The 19,900-nt window shown below is 43.1% G+C and overlaps 1 protein-coding gene across 7 annotated transcripts in view; it reads right to left on the bottom strand.

Moving 5' to 3' along the window:
- The window catches only part of EDRF1 (erythroid differentiation regulatory factor 1), a 57,402-nt gene that overhangs the window by 18,872 nt on the left and 18,630 nt on the right, over positions 1 to 19,900 (bottom strand). For 6 of the 7 annotated variants that reach the window (XM_085871199.1, XM_085871196.1, XM_085871198.1 and 3 more), the window contains 6 exons: positions 14,559 to 14,625; positions 12,705 to 12,830; positions 6,479 to 6,603; positions 5,093 to 5,243; positions 4,869 to 4,990; positions 4,417 to 4,528 (listed from right to left, as the gene is read on the bottom strand). In XM_085871199.1, coding sequence (XP_085727325.1) covers positions 4,417 to 4,528; positions 4,869 to 4,990; positions 5,093 to 5,243; positions 6,479 to 6,603; positions 12,705 to 12,830; positions 14,559 to 14,625 — 703 coding nt within the window. The remainder of the gene's footprint in view (positions 1 to 4,416; positions 4,529 to 4,868; positions 4,991 to 5,092; positions 5,244 to 6,478; positions 6,604 to 12,704; positions 12,831 to 14,558; positions 14,626 to 19,900) is intronic. The other variant, XM_085871201.1, reaches the window with a different exon arrangement.

The following is a 19,900-nucleotide window of genomic DNA, read 5'->3' as shown; positions in this document are numbered from 1 at the left end:
AGCATTTCCACCAGCCTTGAGAAGTTCAGCATGGATGCCACAGATCCCTGGAGCTTTGCCCCGTTTCAACTGGTTCACCGCAGCCCGTGTTTCCACAAGCGATGGTGGACCACAGTTGATTCGAGGGTCAGCAACAGGGATTGTAACACCCTTAACGTCCAACTCGACAGCTGGTGGATCAGCCTGGTACAACCGCTCAAAGTAACCGGCCCAGCGGGCCTTCACTTCAGACTCCTCTGTCAAGAGCCTACCACTCTCTGCTCGAACTGCAGTGCTCCGAGGGATGGGCTTGGATGAACGTAATGCGCGAATTCCCCTGTAAGCGGGACGAGAATCACCTGTCCACAGGTGATGCTCTACCCCCTCACAGATTCCTCGCACATAGGCCTCCCTGTCCACCCTCAGTGCACGTACAGTTTTACGCCTCAGCTCCCTGAACAGCTCAGCTCTGCCATTCAGCCTGGCCCTGCGACTCTGGTCAATGGTATCCAGTGTCCCTTGAGAGACAAAATTCTTCTTTGCCCTGCGGTGAACTCCAAGGCATCCACCGGCAACATCAAGGACGGTGGTCTTGAAGGTGCTCCACAACTCTTCAGGACCCCCCAAAGCACCCAGACCCCCCAAGTGTCCACTCAGCCTGTTCGCAAACTCCTCAGCTACTCTCTCATCCCTGAGCTTGGCAACATCCAGCCTAGGCTGGGATGGTACCATTCTCCAGGATTTAAGGTGCAGCTTTAGAGTTGCTACAACAAGCCTGTGGTCAGTATTGAGGAACTGAGCACTCCGGTAGACCCTGCAGTTCTGGATCATCCTCCAACGACCGTCAATGAGGACATGGTCAATCTCCTTTGCCACACCGCCAGCGTTGGAATACCAAGTCCAGCGATGAGCTTGCGGGCGCTGAAACCATGAACCAGCCACCCTAAGTCCATGACTTCTTGCAAAGTCAAGGAACTTAGTGCTATTCTGGTTCATAGTTCCTGACCCATGGGGACCAACACACACCTCATAACCATCCCTATCAGTTCCAGTCGATGCATTGAAATCCCCCAAGACTAGAAGTGTATCTCGTCTGGGGCACTGATCAACCACAGACTCGAGTGTGGCGTAGAATGCATCCTTCACGGTAAGATCACTCGCCTCAGTCGGAGCATAAATAGAGACCAGGGAAATGACACCTAAGGAGTGACGAATCCTTAATCTCATAATACGCTCGTTGACCGGTGTTACCTCAATTATCATTGGGGTCAGCTTATTGGACACAGCTACAGCAACTCCTTGGGTATGGTAACCATCAGAGCGACCAGACCAATAGTAGGTGTAACCACCCACCATTATCTCGCCGCAATCCGGTCTCCGAACCTCAGAGAGAGCTGCAATCCCGATGTCCAAACGCTTGAGCTCAGATGATAACAGAGACAGGTGATCATCCTCTCTTAGGGATAGGACATTCCAGGCACCCACCCGAAGGGACCGCCTCAGGTTAACCCAAGGAGACCGCCGTCTGGTGGACGACACCTCAGCACCACTCCGACACACTCTCCCGCAATCTGACCCAGGGATGTTACCCCGTGGTTTCCCTCCTATCAAAGATTGGGGGTCCCGAAGGCTTTGCCCCAATCCCATCATCCGGTGAGCTGCCCTGCGAAGGGAAGCTGCACAGGAGGTACTCCCACGGAGTGGGTTTTCAGATTTTTTTGCGTTTTTGCGTTTTGCGGAATGAAGCGTTTTACGGTGGCTGGAGTGCAAATCCTGCCACCAACCTCCTAATAAGAAGTAACCCAACTGCAGGAGGACGTCCGCAGACACAGTTGGGCACTAGATATGGATGGCCGTTGGCTCACAAGGAGCTCCTCCGCCCTTTGTTATGGTCTGCGTAAATGAGTGCAGACCTGAGTTATGGTCTGCGTAAACCTGACCTGAGTTATGGTCTGCAGACCTGAGTTATGGTCTGCGTAAACATTCTCAAAGGGCACATGATGTTTGACATTTAACCTGTATAATCCAAAAATTGAATCAGTTCATCTCTGTATGTTCATCAGCGGGGAAGGGTAAGGGAGAAATTCCCCACCTACCTTCTGCCAGAAGGGACAGAAGATGCCATATAATGCGGACACCCGAAAATGTCAGACAACCTTGCTGAACTAACAGAGTGGAAGAGACTTTGAAAATGCATCATATCCTTTGGCTGCCAAAAAACACCGCACATAAGTTGGCAGCGAATGACACGACCTGACAAACCTACAGTTGCCATAGAGCTACAGTACGTATAGCGATTGTGCTTAGCAATGCACTAATCGTTGTCTAATATATGTGTGTACATATATATATATATATATATATATATATATATATATATATACATATATATATATACATACATACATACATATACATCTAAAATCTTCACCTGTCAGTCTGTCTGTCCATTTGGGACACTGGGAGGACCTTCCCATGGCACGGCTTCCCCCAAGGAGGGGCATCAAAATCAAATCACCACCATCTTGTTTCCTTCGTACAGCCTGTTTTGTAAGGCTCGCACTTTCTTACTACCTCACAGCTTTATCCCAACTCTAATTCGATATATGATTTCATTGTTCATGGATGTTAAGATGGTTTAAGACTCGGTTGCAAAAAAATGGGAAGAAAATTTGCGTTTTTAGACAAAATGCATTTTAAGTGAAATTAAGGCCTGTAACATGAAGTCCATTCAGACTCCCTCACAGCTTTATCTTAACACTAATTCGACATCTGATTTCATTTTTTGAAGTCAAGAAGATGGTTTAAGCTTCGGTTTCAGCAAAAGGTGAGAATATCGGACTCTCCCACCCCTCACCCCTTACCTCCCTCATCTTCCCTGTGCCCGGTCAAAATGTCATACATATCTATGCCCATGGGTTTCCCACAGGTGCCCCACAAGTGTACGTGTGTGTGTACATATATATATATATATATATATATATATATATATATATATATATATATATATATATATATATATATATGCACACACACACATAGAACCATGGTGTCTGTCCGTGCGTTCGTCTGTCTCTAGTTTAAGGCAGCTGCTTCCCACGCTGCATTTGAAAAGCTCAACATTCACTTTTGAAATGATGGGAGAACAGGCATGAATAATGTTGATGCCAAATTTTATTTTGCTAGCAAGGTATTCTACACTCTTTTTAGACTAAATGAACCTCCACTGCCCGATGTTGCACCACAATTTTGCAGTAGGCGGAATAAGTAGCTCAGAGCTTCAGCTCTGAGTGAAACCAAGAGTGCAACACAATTAACCTTTTTAAAGTCCAGGAAATAATTCAAATCTATAGATTAACATAAACTGTTTAACATAAACTGTTCCTGTCACTGGGGATGGATACTTTTGCTTGCTTTTCCTGTTCGGGGGGCCGGATACTTTTACTTGTGAATGATAATTCTCGTTATCGTGAATAGTTAAAATAACCTCACCGCATGTGGGTGCTGTCACTTTTTGGGACCTTTTATTGTGCAACAGCTGTCTAGTGCACTTCCATTTTGATCGCGAGTGCCACTTTTTAGTTTCATTTGAGGCCTCAATTTCACCTTCAATTTGAAACTTCCTGTTGATCTCCAGATATTATTCAGATAATAAGCAAAAATATATCAGAAAGAAGATATTTCGTGGTTTAATACAATGCAGAAAATCTTTTTTTGTTTTTGTGCTTACTTTCACTGAGTAATTGACCACAGTTAACGGCCTACCCAGGTGCTTAAGGGTGAATTACACCCATAAAACGCACCTTATATGAATCGATTGATATTTTCTTGAGTAAAGATAAGGCCTGTAAGTGTTTTGCAAAGAGTATTAAGACTTTGCTGGAAGGTGCCAAATTTGTAAATTATGTATAACTGAGTTTGCTGTTGCAAGAGAACAATTCTAATTTTCCCGAGTTCAATGCTCGGTCCATGTGTTTTAATTTCCCAGTTTACTTTCAACCTTTCTCTATGATTCTAAATTTTTTATGCCCTCAAAGAAACTATGCCCCTGGTCCTTCTACCATCCCTGATTGCAGTCCATACTCATGCCAGGTTTGGTTGAAGTTCTTTCAGTGGTTCACAAATTATTGCAGTAACAAACTGATTTTCAATTAAAGGTCACATTCCCTTTGACCTTAAATGTTTTAAACCAAAAATGTAATCAGTTCATCTTTGAATCACATTTCACACTTTTGCAAAGTTTGGTTGAAACTCCTTCAGTGGTTCTCAAGTTATCATGGTAACAAAAAAAAAACAAAAAAACAAAAAAACAAAAAAACGATAACGGATGCACACACAGACAAACAACCCAAAAACATAAAGCTTCTGGCCTTCAGCTGCGGAGACATAAATAATTGTAGGCGGTGAAAAACTGTGGAGAGTCTATAGTTGCAAGACCTGAACAATGCCATCCACATGGAAACACATCACAAGTTCAGGGACGTTGCACATCAGATTGTCCAGCCAGTAGTCAATTCCGGTCAGAATGTTGATCGGCTTGTTGCTGTCCCTGTCGGAAGGAGAAGACATTTGTAAAGGACCATTAAAATTAACCTTTTGAAAAGATAAGTTTGCCATTTGTGCAAAAGTGGACAATTTGGATGTAAATGAGCAAAAAAACCCATTTTTTTTAAGGCATAGCAAGTTAATAGGAATGGACATTTTTTTAAAGGCCTAAAATTTGGCCTGCAAGTTTAACCAGTCTTGCTCAAGTGAGATGGCAGAGCAAAAGGGAATATAATTACAAGAGATTGAGCTATTACAGCACTTAAAATGGTGATAAGGTGAACTTAATGGATTCAAATTCGGTTCATACAAGCTAAACCATGTGGGTGAGATATACCAAGTACCTGAGTCGAAGGCTCACAGCCGGGTACTTCCCCCCACCAAATATGGGAAGATTTGAGCCAACAAGCATGCGGATGTCTTCAAAGGTCCAGAGAACGTTCCTCTGGAAATCGTTATCGATAGGCTGCGGAATGACACTTGATTAACCTAACAGCAGAGCTCTGAACCAGTAAGTCAGACATTAATGGGAGCTCATCAATTAGAGAGCTCTTAGCATTACACTCACCTCCATTTGTGGTGAAGGTGGAGGCTCAGGACAAGATTGAGGTGGCCATGTTAACCACAGTTCATCTCCACAACTAGATTCTTGATTATCCGGCGGCTGTCCATGATCACCTTGCCCCTGTGCCATCTCTTCCTGGCTCCCATCACCAATACTGAGAAAATATTTGACAAAAGGTCATTGTAGGATAAAAGGACTCCAGGACAAAGGTTCCATGTCCTGTTTCCTAGTTCTAATACTCTTGCCTTCTTGATCTGATAATGCCAAACCAGTTCTCAATTTTGAAATGTTGGTCCCTTAATAAGGGGCCATAAAAGCACACAAAATCCTATTCCATTATGCCTTATGCAAAAGGTGATAATTATAGTACTGCAGCATAGCAAACCAATTGTTCGACTTTTCATAAACGCACCAAAATTGTTACATATGTTGACTAATGTATTCTGAACAATTCTGGATATGGAGCCACTCGAGATTTTGCCTTAGTCAGCTTTGACCAGCTGACCTTGCAGAAGATGACCAGCCTCCCGAGGACTTCGAAGACTGGTGCCATGAGAAAGAGAACAGCTCTCCCCAGTTTTTGTACTGGGCAACAGTCCTGGATCTGGAGCACTCCATCCGAATCTACGTGCGATCTCTGAGAGAGGGAGATTTCATCATGTACCTGGATGCTCTCACTGAGATAGTCCCATGATTCTTCACGCTGGACCATATAAACTATGCCCGGTGGATACCGGTCCATCTGTGTGACATGGCAGAACTTCCACAACAGCACCCAGAGATCTACAATGAGTTCAAGGCAGGCCACCTCACAGTGCAAAAGACCAAGTGGGCATTCTTAGCAATTCCTCTTGACCAAGCGCATGAACAAAACAATGCCCGTGTCAAGGGTGACGGAGGTGCCGTTGGCTTGACGGACAATCCCAGTGCTCTGAGGCGCTGGATGGTCGCCGGACCCGAGGTGGCCAGAGTGATCATGGAGTTTGAGGAGGCAAACATGCATCCAAATGCCAATGAGGAGACACATCACCATGAAGAAAATACTGGCTCATAATATTTGAATACGCCTTTTCATGGTCAATTTACTGAATTTTAACACTTTCCTTATATCTACCACCAATACAATAAGAAAATAAGAGCATATAGCCAATATCGCAAAAGTAGAATGGTGGCCATTTTGGAAAATGGTTGCCGAAGCTGACCAAGGCACAATCTCGGGTGGCTCCATATCTAGAATTGTTCGGAATACATTATTCTACATGTGTACCAATTTTGGTGCTTTTATGCAAATTTGAACAATTGATCTGAAATATCAGACTACGCTGCAGGACTATTCGTAAGTCATGATATTTAAAGATTATTTGAAATGACAGAAGTCCCTGCATTTACCTATGGTACAGAAACTTGGAAAGGATGGCCCGCCGATGCAACTGTTCTCGACTCTTCTTCTTCCTTGGGCATTTCCCTGCTGCAAGCTTTTGATACAGATCCTTGAGCCATTGCCAGTCTCCAGTCTGTAGCATGACATATTTACAAGCAATGCATAGTATTAATAAATAATAACAAGTCTGGAGACGGCAATGGTTCACGAGCGGTATTTGACGATGTAGATTGTTTCAGAAGTCAAGGATGAGACAATGTGATAATTTTTGACCAAGTTATAAAAATGATCAACATGATGTGGTACGAGTGACAGGTTATTAGCTGCAAAATGTCGAAAACTCGGTTTCGTTCAACAACTTTCAAAATTTGACCTTTGCATAACCTTTAAAGGTCACAAAACAATGTTGTGGACATTAAAATAAGGAAACAGGATACGTGATATAGCTTATTGGAGTTCGTTTGTCGAAGAAGGTCGAAAACCCGGTTCGATTCCCACAACTTTGAAAATTTGACCTTTGTTAACTTTAAGGGTCAAAGGTCAAGGATTATGACCTTTGGTGCAAAACTTCTTCTGGAACATTCCAGGAACAATATAACGTCATTTGGTCCAGGAACAATGACATATAACAATATATGTCATTTTGCACTCCTCGGATTATCCATACTTTGATGAAATCAGCGTAAAAACAAACTTGAAGGGGGCGCCACGGGCAAGGTGTTCGAGATAGAGCAAAATGGTTTCAAGACTTTAGGTGGGGAATGAAAGATTATGCATAAAAAATATTGTCATCCCAGCTCTCAAAGTTTGGGCGTTCGTATGATTTTTATGTCAAAATTCGCAATTTTCTAAGTTCGTGACCTTGTGACCTTGACCTTGTGACAAAAATGAAAAATCGAGCTCCGTGATGCTATGCAGGTGCCATTGGGCTAACTAAATACCGAAACCCCTGCCAAATTCGACAAACCCCCTCGGAGAAGATAGATTTTTATGTCAAAATTCGCAATTTTCAAAGTTCGTGACCTTGTGACCTTGACCTTGGGACGAAAATGAAAAATCGAGCTCCGTGGGGCTATGTAGGTGCCATTGGGTTAACCAAATACCGAAACCCCTGCCAGATTCGACAAACCCCCTCGGAGAAGGTGCAAATTGAAATCGGCTACCCCCTAAAAACACATGTTTTTTGGGCGTGGCTCCGCCCATAATGGGCGCACCACGCCTATTCTCAGGAAAACACAACTAGATCATGATATAAACCTCCCACCAAAATTTTATCAGGATCGGATCAAAACCCACGGAGCTATGCTCGGGACAGACAGACAGACACACACCAATGACGAATATAGTGGTCACTTACTTTTTCGTGAACCAATATCACACATAGGGCTGCTGAGGCAGTTTCATTGGCAGGTAATACAGTCCTGGAAGGGTCGCCACTCCGATGCAGGTTACCCCAAATGGTTATTACCCCAGTACACTGGTACTCATTTTGCCGACCTCGGAAGAATGACAGGCTGAGTCAACCCCACCGCGTGTTAATTCATTGGCTGACAGGGGATTGAACTCAGGACCCTTAGGTCCCATGCCAGCCACCTTAACCGCTAAGCCAACACCAGGCTTTAATGCATAGTATTGCAGCAATCTAAATATTAATGGTTAAAAATTATAGCCTAGATTTCTCAGAGAAATTTTTATGAAGATGAAAACCAATTTTTCCATCACTACAGGAAGTTCTTTCAGATGAAAGGTCAGGTAAACACATCAAACTATATAAGCTTTACATGTGGTACACAAAGTTGACAGCAGCAATATTAACGATGGAATTATTTTCACTCCTTCTTCTTCTTATTCTTATTCTTCTATTATACACAGCACATGGCTGTAAGTAACATCATCGGCCGCAAGGGACGTGGCTTTGCTGCTGATACAGTAGCCGTTGTATGTTAGAACATGAATTTGGATTTTTTTCAGCGTGCCGGCGATAGCTCGCCTATGATGATAGTTCGACTATGACGATAGCTCGCATTCATACAAAGGTCACCGTGGGATATTTAACGTCCACCAACTAATGCTGGCAGTAACGTCCATGCAATGGACGGACAGATTTGTAAATTATGTAACGTCCATGGCGGGGCCGGCACACACATTGATTGACGCCTCACCCAGCCTGAGCAACACCAGGACAGTTTGTAGCTGGGGTGGGATTTGAACTCAGGCGAGATGGCTTAGAGGTGAGTGTGCATACCACGAGGTCTTCCTGCCAGCCATTTTCATTTTCAAGCTAAAAGGACTGGCTAAGCAATCCAAATAATGTTTGTATTAATAGCAGTATAATGAATGACTTTTTCTTGCAAACAAAGATTTGATTGTAAAAACACGAAGGTGATGTGACTCAGCTGTTCGTGAGATGAAACACTCCTGACCAGAGAACATTTGCCGACAACACAAAGTAAGCTTATTGGTCTGCTCTTGAGGGAATCTGTTTTTGCACATTCTTACATTCTTATGAATGAGAGTTATGTTTACTGACTTCAGCTAGCTGGGAGGTGGTCAAAGGACAATGACAGGTTGCAGCACACAGACAGTAGCAAGAGCAGGAGTACAGGATGGGCGTACACAGGCAGTGATGCCTTCTGGGTCTGTCACTGAAGCAGGATGGAGGCTGCGAGACATAACTTTCTCTACTTTCTCCAGGGTAGACACAAAAGCCTCAGTTGGTTTAGCCTTCCATGTTGAGAAAGCAAGCCATTTGACCACAACTCCTGGCCACACAATTCAGTGTACTAGGGCCGAGAGATGGAAGATCACCACAGACAGGATTCGGCAATCATGTAGCATTAACTTAAAAATATGAATGCAGCACATCGGAGCTCGTCCCGAGTAGTCTTTTGTGAAAATATTCCCTGGCAGAATCAATATGAGATCCTGTGGAGATGGCAACCCAATCCTTTTGTGAGAGGGCAGATTGCAGTCCCTGCCAGTTGGTGTGTATGCAAGGCTTATTCAGCGCCATTGAGGGTCAGCCCGAAGCGAGCAATAAGGGCTTTGACAGAAATATGGTTTGTAGAGCCGAGATGAGCAGACAGATAATCAGGATAGGTTGGAAGGAAAGTTCATTTTTACCAGGTCCAGAAGAGAGGGCATGCTGTTACCAGAGGTGTGGGGAAGTTCATGGATTGGGTAACATCCCATGGAGTTACATAAATGCTTTGCTGCAATGGCATGGCTGGATGTTGTAGAGCAAACTCCCAGTCATCTGACATGGTCGCAGTTGAAACCACCACATTTGAGGAATACAGAATTAGGATGGATGGTTACAAGTTAATCCATGTTCGAGAAAAAAAAGAGGTCGAGAATAATTTGAAGCTCCCACCAAATGCAACATTTTCAATTGTGGCAATGTCTGATATCACGTCACCGAGATCCTTGTGGTTGCCCGTGCAGCGATCGAATAGCATTTGCTGCGAAAGCTCGTCTATCACATTTAAAGATTCACAAAACCAAAAAAAATAAAAAATTAAAAAGCATATCCTGCAAATTTTTTCGTGCTTGTATATTTAGCAATTCATCCTATAAATTATTCCTGTGCTGAAATTTGATCATTTTAATGACGATGTGTCATCTTTCCTTCTTCCATCACCATCCTTCAAACATCACCATAATCGGACAAACATCCGGCTGACATGAAAGCTTGTCCTTGGTTTAGCTGGAGGACGAATTATCCATCGAGTTCATGGATCCCCTCCCCCCCCACCCACCACCCCACAGTGTGCAGGGAGCACCAAAACCTTTTCACTGACAGTGCCTGCAGCATCAGCATTTCAAATGCCAACACCTCAAAAGGGGGGGAAAAAGATTTACCGAGCTGTGCATTTCCCCTTCCATCTTTCTCTCAAGCAATGAACGATGCAATGTAAGTAAACCACTTCACCTCCCTCCCTCCACCCTACACTATCCCCCTCCCCCATCTATTTCTAGATTCCCACCCACGTACCCTACACATCGCGACGCAGCTCAACACACCCTGATAAGCTGCAGGACCATCACAAATATGTTCAATGTTTTATGGACATGTAGGAAAGCATGATAAAAACTAGTATGTAAGCTTGACTCTAATTTAGCGCTGCAATATTTAAGTAGAAGGGCACTCTTTGACATCACGACATTGACAGATATGCCTCTGTCCACATTATTACATCATTATACATACTTGTACCAAGTTTGATTTAAATCCCTGAAACCAGTTTCAAGAAAATGAAATAATTCTCGATGCCAGACCATACGTCCGATCAGGTTGAAATTCAAAACATATATTCCACATGTCCACTCGATCATAATTGTGAAGTTTCACGTCGATTGATGAAGTGGTTCAAGAATTGTTTCATGTTTTTAAAAAAAAAGATTTTCATTCAATATAAAATGACTGCCACATCATGTGACCCATCAATTACTTGTGAACACTTGACTTGGGAAACGTGTGTGTGTGTGTGTGAAGTTTCCCTTCGATCTGTCCAGCTGTTCTGGAGAAGAATATTTTTGAAGGTTTATTCTTCAAAAAATCATAGCTGTCAAACCATGTGACCTATGTCAGAGGTGACGAACTTTTTCTTCCTCATGACTAGGCGATCATACCTGTAAAGTTTTACCTCGATCTGTTCAGCCGTTTCAGATATTTTTGAAGGCTTTCATGTGAAATTTTTTTTTAAAAGGCTGCCTGCCGAACCACATAACCGATGACATCATCCATTTCTGCCCCCCCCCCCCCATACAATTTAGCCTGAGATGACCCTCAAAATTTTTCATACTGATCAGATAAAACATTTGACGTATACAATTGACATCATAACAATGCAATTATGACATCAACAACAACAAAAAAATAGTTTCCCTTGGGGAGTACTTGACATGTGCCAAGTTTTAATTTTTTCCATGGAGTGGTTTCAGAGATACAGAGGTCCAAAGATTTTCCTTTTTTTCCAACATGGCTAACACATGACATGACCTACGACATCATAATTATCATTTAAATATTCTGCATGAGTTGGCGCACCGATGGTGAAAATTTCATGTCAGTCGGATAAGTGGTTGCAGAGAAAAAGGATAAAATTAGCATGGACAGACAGACGGACAGACGGACGGACGATTTGTTAGGGTCATAAAGTGTCACAAAAGTGTGAAATACGTACATATGTCCATACAACCCTAAAACATAATACCTCTGGCGACTTTGTCAGAAGAGGCATAAAAAGTCAAGCTTAATTGGATTTAAAAGAATTGCAGGGGATTACAGATGGCAAGGGCAGTTTCATATTTTAATGAGGAAACAATTTTGCAGGGAAGGGAATTTTAATACCTTATTGGGAATATTAAACTCTCAACAGGGATAACAAAGTGACCGTGTAATTTGCATTCCATTAACATTCAAAGGAATGTTTTGCAAGAGGAGACCACTATTGCTAAACTTTAAATTGTGTGTGTGTGTGTGTGTGTGTGTGTGTGTGTGTGTGTGTGTGTGTGTGTGCGTGTGCGTGTGCGTGTGCGTGTGCGTGTGTGTGTGTGTGTACGTGCATGCGTATTGTTGATTATTTCCATATGCAAGTTTTGGAAGGTGGGTCCTCTCAGGTGTTGAAGTATCCACCTCCGTTTCAGTGAGGGATCACAATTTATGGACCAAGTAGTAAAGTTTTCTTGTTCTCAAATTTTTGTTCCAAGAGCTCTTTTCAGTATTGTCACCTAGCCCCGGACAGCTTCCAGCTGCAGTTTGTTTGTCGTAATAATCCCAGTGATGGTTTTTACGATCTCCTTGAGGTTCTTCTTTCTCACTTCCCATTGCTCCAATTATCACTCTGGTACACAATTTCGAAATTCTTCAGCATCCAAGATCTTTGAGATATTGATATTTCGTCATTTTCTTGTTGTCTACATTGTTTTGGCCAAAATCGCTGGTGCATGTATGTGTGTGTTTAAAGAGGGGGAGAGGGTAGCTTTAATGCAGCTTTCAGCTGCAGCCTCATGACACTTCATTCAAAATTGGGGCTCAACTGAGGGTGCATATGGTATACTTGATGAACTATCACAATTTTCACATCAGGAATGACCATCATGATCAATGGGTCATCTTGAGGCAATGCACACAATTCAAAGCCAATAATATCTCATAAGTGAAGAGAACAAAAAGAAATTCGTTGCAAATCATATTTTTGTCGTAAAATCATCGTTCCCATATGCACTTACCTGCGATGAACGCATAAGAATGTCGTGAGGATCCAGGTGGTCGAGGAGCAGGGTGCGGCCCACACGGTGGACTGCTAAGCTTACGCTACCTTTACTGTAGGCGATTTTCAACAACTTCTTGATATTCTGCACACAGAGAATACACAGTAGTAAACATGTGCTCACACAGCATATTCTTCAATGTATTATCGACTCAAAGGTTGCCACCAGCATGAAGCCAAGTAATGAGTTAGTGTTGCATTTATGTAGCCGTGGAAAAGAAAAAGGATTGCTCTATTCTTTATTTCACTCCCCACCTAGCAATCCAAGGCTGAGACACACATGATTGTGGCCAAGTCTTGCTGAATGTTGATTAAAAAAAATAACTGTTGAGCAAATCACGCACAGACAACTGACAGCAAGTTGCAACCTCATGGAAACAACCAGGCAGTGAGCATAATCTACACACTTTAGAAATCAAAACACTCCCACAGGGAAATTTCCTCGGATTAAAAAAAAAAGTCATGCAGTTGATTCTTATGCAAATGTTGATTTACAATCTCGTGGCAATAAATCAATCGTATTAAGCACCAACTAAATTACAGCAACTGTGTTGGGATAAATCTTAAGCAAATTTTAAACCGAGGCCTTTCATGGATGCTGAGGATTTGGTGGCGATGAAACATTCCAAGCATGCAAGTAATTCCAAGAATGCAAACTTCACAAGCAAGTAATTGAGAAAGCAGTTGTGTTTGCTGTGTTTGTTGTCCCACAAAGCATTTAAGTAGTTTTAATGCTTGCATGGAACTTGAGGATGCAAGAACAACATTAATAGGTGTCTAGCTTAGTAATTGGCTTGGTTGGATGTCCACTCAAATGAAAGCTATCTGATTCCAAACTCGAACCTAAGAAGAAATAAAACCAACCAGAACTCATTGTTGTATGCTGTGCAAAACCACATAATTGAGACGACATTATGCCAGCCATCTTATCTGCAATCATGACCATTACTTTTGAACTCGACTGGACCTTTCAGCTGATAGCAGTGCCAGAAAGACATTGCAACAGATTTGTCAATAAAGTAAATAATTCAAGCATCGTCAATAAAGTGCATCGATGTATTACAATAAACTTAAAGTGCCATAATAGGATGTGCACAAAATGCGGCACAAGAAACATGGGATGAAAGGGCTCATCACACGGTAATGCATCCTTGTATAGTCTTGCACAGCAGCTCACAAGCGCAGGTGAAAGGAGGACCATGGGGACCGTGGGTGTGGGGCACAAGGGCGGAGTATGAGGATAGAGCAGCATGATGCCGAGAACAAAGACAATGACAGCATGGATGGAAGGTTGCTGATGTCTTGACCTTCTCCAGAAATTTGCACAACTTGAACAGAGCCATCATTTTCACTGCACGTCTAGTCTTGTTGAGTATTTGGAGGTTGGGGGTGGGAGGGTTGGGGAAAGGGGATGGAATTCTCAACGTTTTAATGTTTTATATTCAAGATGTCAGTCAAAGAAAGCAGAATATGGTGAATTATAGTGAGTTATCGCAGGATAGCTACAATTTGTTATAAAAATAAAAAATAAAACGAAAACATTGTGTACTTTACACGCTCCCGATTAGAACTCAAGGTGCATTGTGGGTGGCCCTCGTCAGTAAATTAACAAGTTGCAAAGATCCAGTTTAATATTTGTGCACAGTTGGAGTTTTTACACAATTTTTATGAAAGTTTCCAGTAAAATCAAAACACGATTTCTGAATCGATGCTTGTATGAGCATCATTTTGCAACACAACTGATGTAAACAGCAATTAAATTCAAACACAAAGGAGCAGTGCAATTCTCAGGGTCCATTCTGAAAATGCTGACCTCGGAGTCAGAAACGACATCGACATCACGTCCAATGGAATCGATGAAACTGAACGCCATTCCAAAGCTGTTAACACACACACACACACACACACACACACACACACACACACACACACACACACACACACACACACACACACACACACACACACACACACACACACACACACACACACACAATAAAAGCCAAAAAAATAAACAAAAAGCATTAATATTGTGCCACGACTGATTCACGAAATAAAATAAATGCCAAAATGCAGGACAAAATAGTACAGTCGCTGTGTAGCAAATGCAGTGATAACTCTATCTCATAGACTTTTGGTTCTGTTATCCATACAAGCCCAAGACATGCCAGGCCTTTGGCCTCGTGCAATCGAAGACGATATGAGGCTGAGTGGCTACACCGTAGGCGGTGGCCCATCAACATAATGACACGTCCCGCTGGGAGGCTCTCATAAATTGCGGGCGCTTTTAAAGGCCGATAAACCAGCTGGGCGCGGCCACCGCAGGGAGGGGGCCGAGGTCAGCCATTCGGATTTCACATCTTGCAGCTTAATTTAACTGACATCCTGGTTATTAATTTATGGTGCCTGCACGTGACTACTTACACAAAAGGAACTTGCCATTTACAGCATGCACCTTGAAGAATGAAGAACTGCAATGCACCAATTTTCATAAACGTCACATGCCAATTGTGTATTTCGCAAATGAAGACAAAGAAGGTGGGGGAGGGGGAGGACATCAAATTCCTGTTTCGTCACTTTTTAATTCAGTAGATCATCTTTGGTTCAAACACAATTAAAGGAGTGCCATCAAGATCTAAAAATCAATGTACCATCCATCTGTCATTAGAACTAAGCTCTGAAGTCAAGCTGGAATGGGCTCGACAACAAAAAAAATTACTATAATCTGAACAATATAACAGTTTTTCGAGCTAGCAATCAGTGGATAATTTAATGGTTTGTATTAATAATTTAAGGCACGGAATTATTCAACCATTGTAATGGATTGCACTTCAATTTAAACTGCCATTAATGGTGTTCACATCACAACTTGGTGATGCGAGAAAATGCTTCAAGAAAATGCTTCAAAGACCAAGCCGTTGAGTGTTACCGTTCTGTGCAATGAGAGGGAGGCCGAGGTTTCTGAGCACCTTGGACCACTGAATCCAGAGATCCAAGTCCGATACCGCAACCTGCTCAAGCATAGCATGGGTACCTCACTAGTATGTACTGTCAGACACCACAATTTGCGGATTTGCTATTCGCGGACCCCGTGTATTCGCGGGTCATAAAGTGTGACCTGCTTCGACATTCATGCTTCGCGTATTCGTGGTTTTTTTAATTTTATTTTTAAACACTTCAGGACGGGTCTTCTATATCCACCGAGAAAAATGGAAATCAGCCAATATCACGGCATTACATAAAAAAATGTGCAAAAACAGATCCCTTTAACTACAGACCAATTAGCTTACTGGACTTCCAATCATCAGCAAGGTCATGGAATCCATCATCACAGTTGATATAAAATCATTCCTTTTCTCTGACAGTCTCAGCTCAGATCATCAATTCGGATTCAGACCTGGTTACTCCACCTTGGACATGCTGCTTCTACTCTCCCAACAATGGTGGAGGCCCGCAATATCAGACATGAGATTAGGGCCGTCTCTCTGGACATATCTCGTGATTTTGATATAGTCTGGCTGTCTGGCATCCCGCCTTACTCTCCAAACTGTCTGCCTATGGAATCCAAGGCCCACTCCACTCTTGGATTGCTGACTTCCTCCACTCTCGAAGAAAAAATATGACTCTCAACGGAATCCTTTCACCTCCTCTCACTGTCAAGGCTGGAGTACCTCAAGGCAGTGTTCTCGGCCCCATATTATTCTTAATCTTCATCAATGATCACACTGTCTCTGGAAAATCCTCTTCATCTCTTTGCTGATGACTCCATGCTCTGCCATGATTTCTCTCATCCTTCTGATAGGCAGGCAGCAGCCTCTTCCCTCTCCTCAGACCTTGACAAAATCACAAACTGGTCAAGCACAATTTTGCTTGTGTACAGTATCCATATTGTTCACCCTTTACGTTTTCCCTTACCCCTCGTCATTACCTGCATCCCTTGTTTGCCCTTCTATCTACTTTATCCATCCACCTTGCTGTTGGTGTTTCTCCTTTCTCCTGCTGTTCCCTTTGTTATGTTGTGTCCTGATTTCTTCTGTGTAATCGCTCTTCCATGAGCCCAGACCATGTTAAAAAAAAATAGATGTATTTTTAAACAACGGCCTGATATTCGCAGACCCCGACATTCACGGTGTTTTTCAGGAATGTATCCCCCGCAAATAGCGGGATTTGACAGTACTTGTGAATCTTCAATTTTAAAAGTAACAAACAGGGGAGAAAACATAACTTTTGTCCACCTTTGGTGGCGGAGGTAGAATTCACAATTTATCATTTATAAGCCACTATATTGGTTAAAACAAAGTAAAACTCAAAATTGAATGTGATCATAATCCATTTGCATTAAACTCTGTTCTTTTTCGACAATGAAGGGTAAAACTAATGCTGCAAATTAAAAAAAAGAAACAAAACAAATAACACAAAAACCAATGACAGAATTCCCTGCCAGTGCTGAATGCAAGCACCAATTTTACTGGGCACACGAGCAAGCACACCTGGCGTGCATCACCGTGGATTTGTGTGTACAAATGCTGCCATCAGTCCATGGGATAACATAAAATATGTTAAACTAATACTGGACAACCAAAATTTAATTTGCAAAGTGCCATCAGTGGCTCTTGACCTTTTCTGAGAGTGCCATTTTAACAGATGTGACCTCAGAAAATACAGGGTGTTTCAAAAAAGTGTACCATTTGAGCAGCCCGATATTCTGTCGTTTCTAATGCGACACCCTTCTCTCTTGCAGGTTACGGTGGTGTTGGTGGTATACCATTTCTAACAAGTAGTCAGTCGCACCAAAAATCAACAATGGTGTTCACAGTGGAACAAAAAGTGAAAACCGTGACTTTTTGGTTTGAGACAAAATCTTCCGTGCAGGTGCACCGACGATACTGTAAGCATGACAATGTTCACACCCGTAATGGACCTTCCAATGGAAGCATTCAGCAGTTGTGGAGCACTTCCAAGAAAAGCACATGGAAGCGTGAAAAATTAAAATAAAGGCAACAGTGGGCACCCACCAAGTGTTACCAAGGACCCAGGGAACATTGACCTTATGAGACATTCTGCTATTGAAAGTCATAAGAAATCCCATCATCGGTATTCCCGAGAACTGGCGATCTCAGCCTCATCTGTGTGGCGCATTCTCACTTCTGAACTCAAGCTCTCTCTACATCATATCTGTAAGGCAAAAACAAACTCTGAATGACACGGCAAGCTGAGTAACAATGTGTGATTGGTTCAGTGACCGAATGGAAATTTACCAAAATAGGATCAACTCCTTGTGGTTCAGTGATGAAGCACATTTGCCTTTGAATGGGGCTATCAACAATCACAACAACATCTTCTGGGATGCTGAGCCTCCTGAGGAGGTGTCTGAGATGTCTCTCAAGGGCCCCAAGTTCATTTGCTTCTGTGCATTGAACGTCAGATTTGGGTATGCTGGGACGGTATTGGTTCGAGTACACCAATGGTAAGATGGTGGGTGACAGTCAACGGTGAGCGGTAAAATGAGGTCTTACGCCGATTCCACACTAATCTCGCTCAATGACCATCTCCAAACCAATTCAGACTTGCATGGTTCACGCAGCACGGTGCCCCACCGCACACTGCAGGTGAAACCATCGACTTGTTCTACCAGCTGTTTGGAAATCACGTCATCAACCTGGGCACAGCACAGGATTTGGCGTCCCACAGCCCGGATTTGAATCCACTGGATTTTTATTTTGGGGTGCTGCCAAAGGTCAAGTTAACACCAACAAACCTCAAACACTGGCTGTCCTGAAGCAGAAGGTGGAGGACGATTGCCAGGCTATCACTCCAACCACGTGCAGATGAGTTTTGGAGAATTTTGGAGTCAGGATCAAAGCCAACTTAAACAGAGGTGGAGCACACATTGAAAATGTCAATTACAAGCAGTATAACGAGTGAATTAAAAATGGCATGGTGTGTGCTTTCCATCAATGTACCACTGAACTTGCTACCTTTTGTAATGTTTTGACTATACAATGTTCAAACAGTCCACCATTTTTTGAAGCATCCTGTATACTGTATACTGTATATATATATATATATATATATATATATATATATATATATATATATATATATATATATATATATATACTGATGAGCCAAAACATGATGACCACTGGGAGGTGAAGTGAATAACATTGATTATCTTGTTACAATGGCACTTGTCAAGGGGTGGAATATATGAGGAAGCAAGTGAACAGTGAATTCTTGAAGTTGATGTGTTGGATGCAGGAGAAATGGGCAGGAGTAAAGACCTGAGCGACTTTGACAAGGGCCAAATTGATATGGCCAGACGACTGGGTCAGAGCATCTCTGAAATGGCAAGGCTTGTGGGGTGCTCCCGGTCAGCAGTGGTGAGTACCGACTGACAGTGGGCCGAGGAGGAACAAACCACAAACCGGCGACAGGGTGATGGGTGCCCAAGGCTCATCGATGCGCGAGGGCAACGAAGGCTATCCCATCTGGTCCGAACCGACAGAAGGTCTGCTGTAGCACAAGTCACAGAAAAGTCACAGCACGTGAGATAGCCATTAGCACAACATAGGCACGACACCCACCCCTTTCCATCGACGTTGACACCCACTTCTTTCACCGACGCCGAAACCCGCCTTTCTCCATCGACGTTTGACACCCTGTTCAGCAGCTCTATGGACGCTAACTGGCTCTTTTTCATATCAGACTGAACATTGAGGTGATAAATGTTGTTGACGTTTTATGAGCGCTTCACGTTTTTGCTCGGTAATTTTGACAAATGGCTGCTTTCAGCCGTTCGTCCAGCACCACAGGCATGGCGTCGTGGGCCAGGAGTGATCGCGGGACAGGCGGGTTGTCACGGCAACGATTCACAAATGCAGTGGGGTGGATTTGGCTTGAGTCTGCACCCACCCAGACAGGCCGCCTAAAAAAAGAGGATGAGAGGTCCGTTCTGGACCGGTCAGTCGACAACGAGTCAGTTTGTGAGGGAGTTGGCATCAGTGAGTCGGCGTCAGTCATACGACGAGGAGTCAGTCAGACGGCTTGAGGAGTCAGTCGGACCAGTCAGTTTGAAAGTCAGTTGGCGACGATGAGTTTTGCGAGTCAGTCAGACGGCTTTTCCAGTCAGTCAGTCGGCACCAGTGAGTTGGT

The sequence above is a fragment of the Eptatretus burgeri genome, chromosome 2 (assembly GCF_056783735.1).
Source record: "Eptatretus burgeri isolate ZD-2024b chromosome 2, Ebu_testis_v1, whole genome shotgun sequence".
NCBI lineage: Eukaryota > Metazoa > Chordata > Myxini > Myxiniformes > Myxinidae > Eptatretus > Eptatretus burgeri.
The sequence above is the reverse complement of the archived record's forward strand: the minus strand, read 5'-3'. Positions and strand labels throughout refer to the sequence as shown.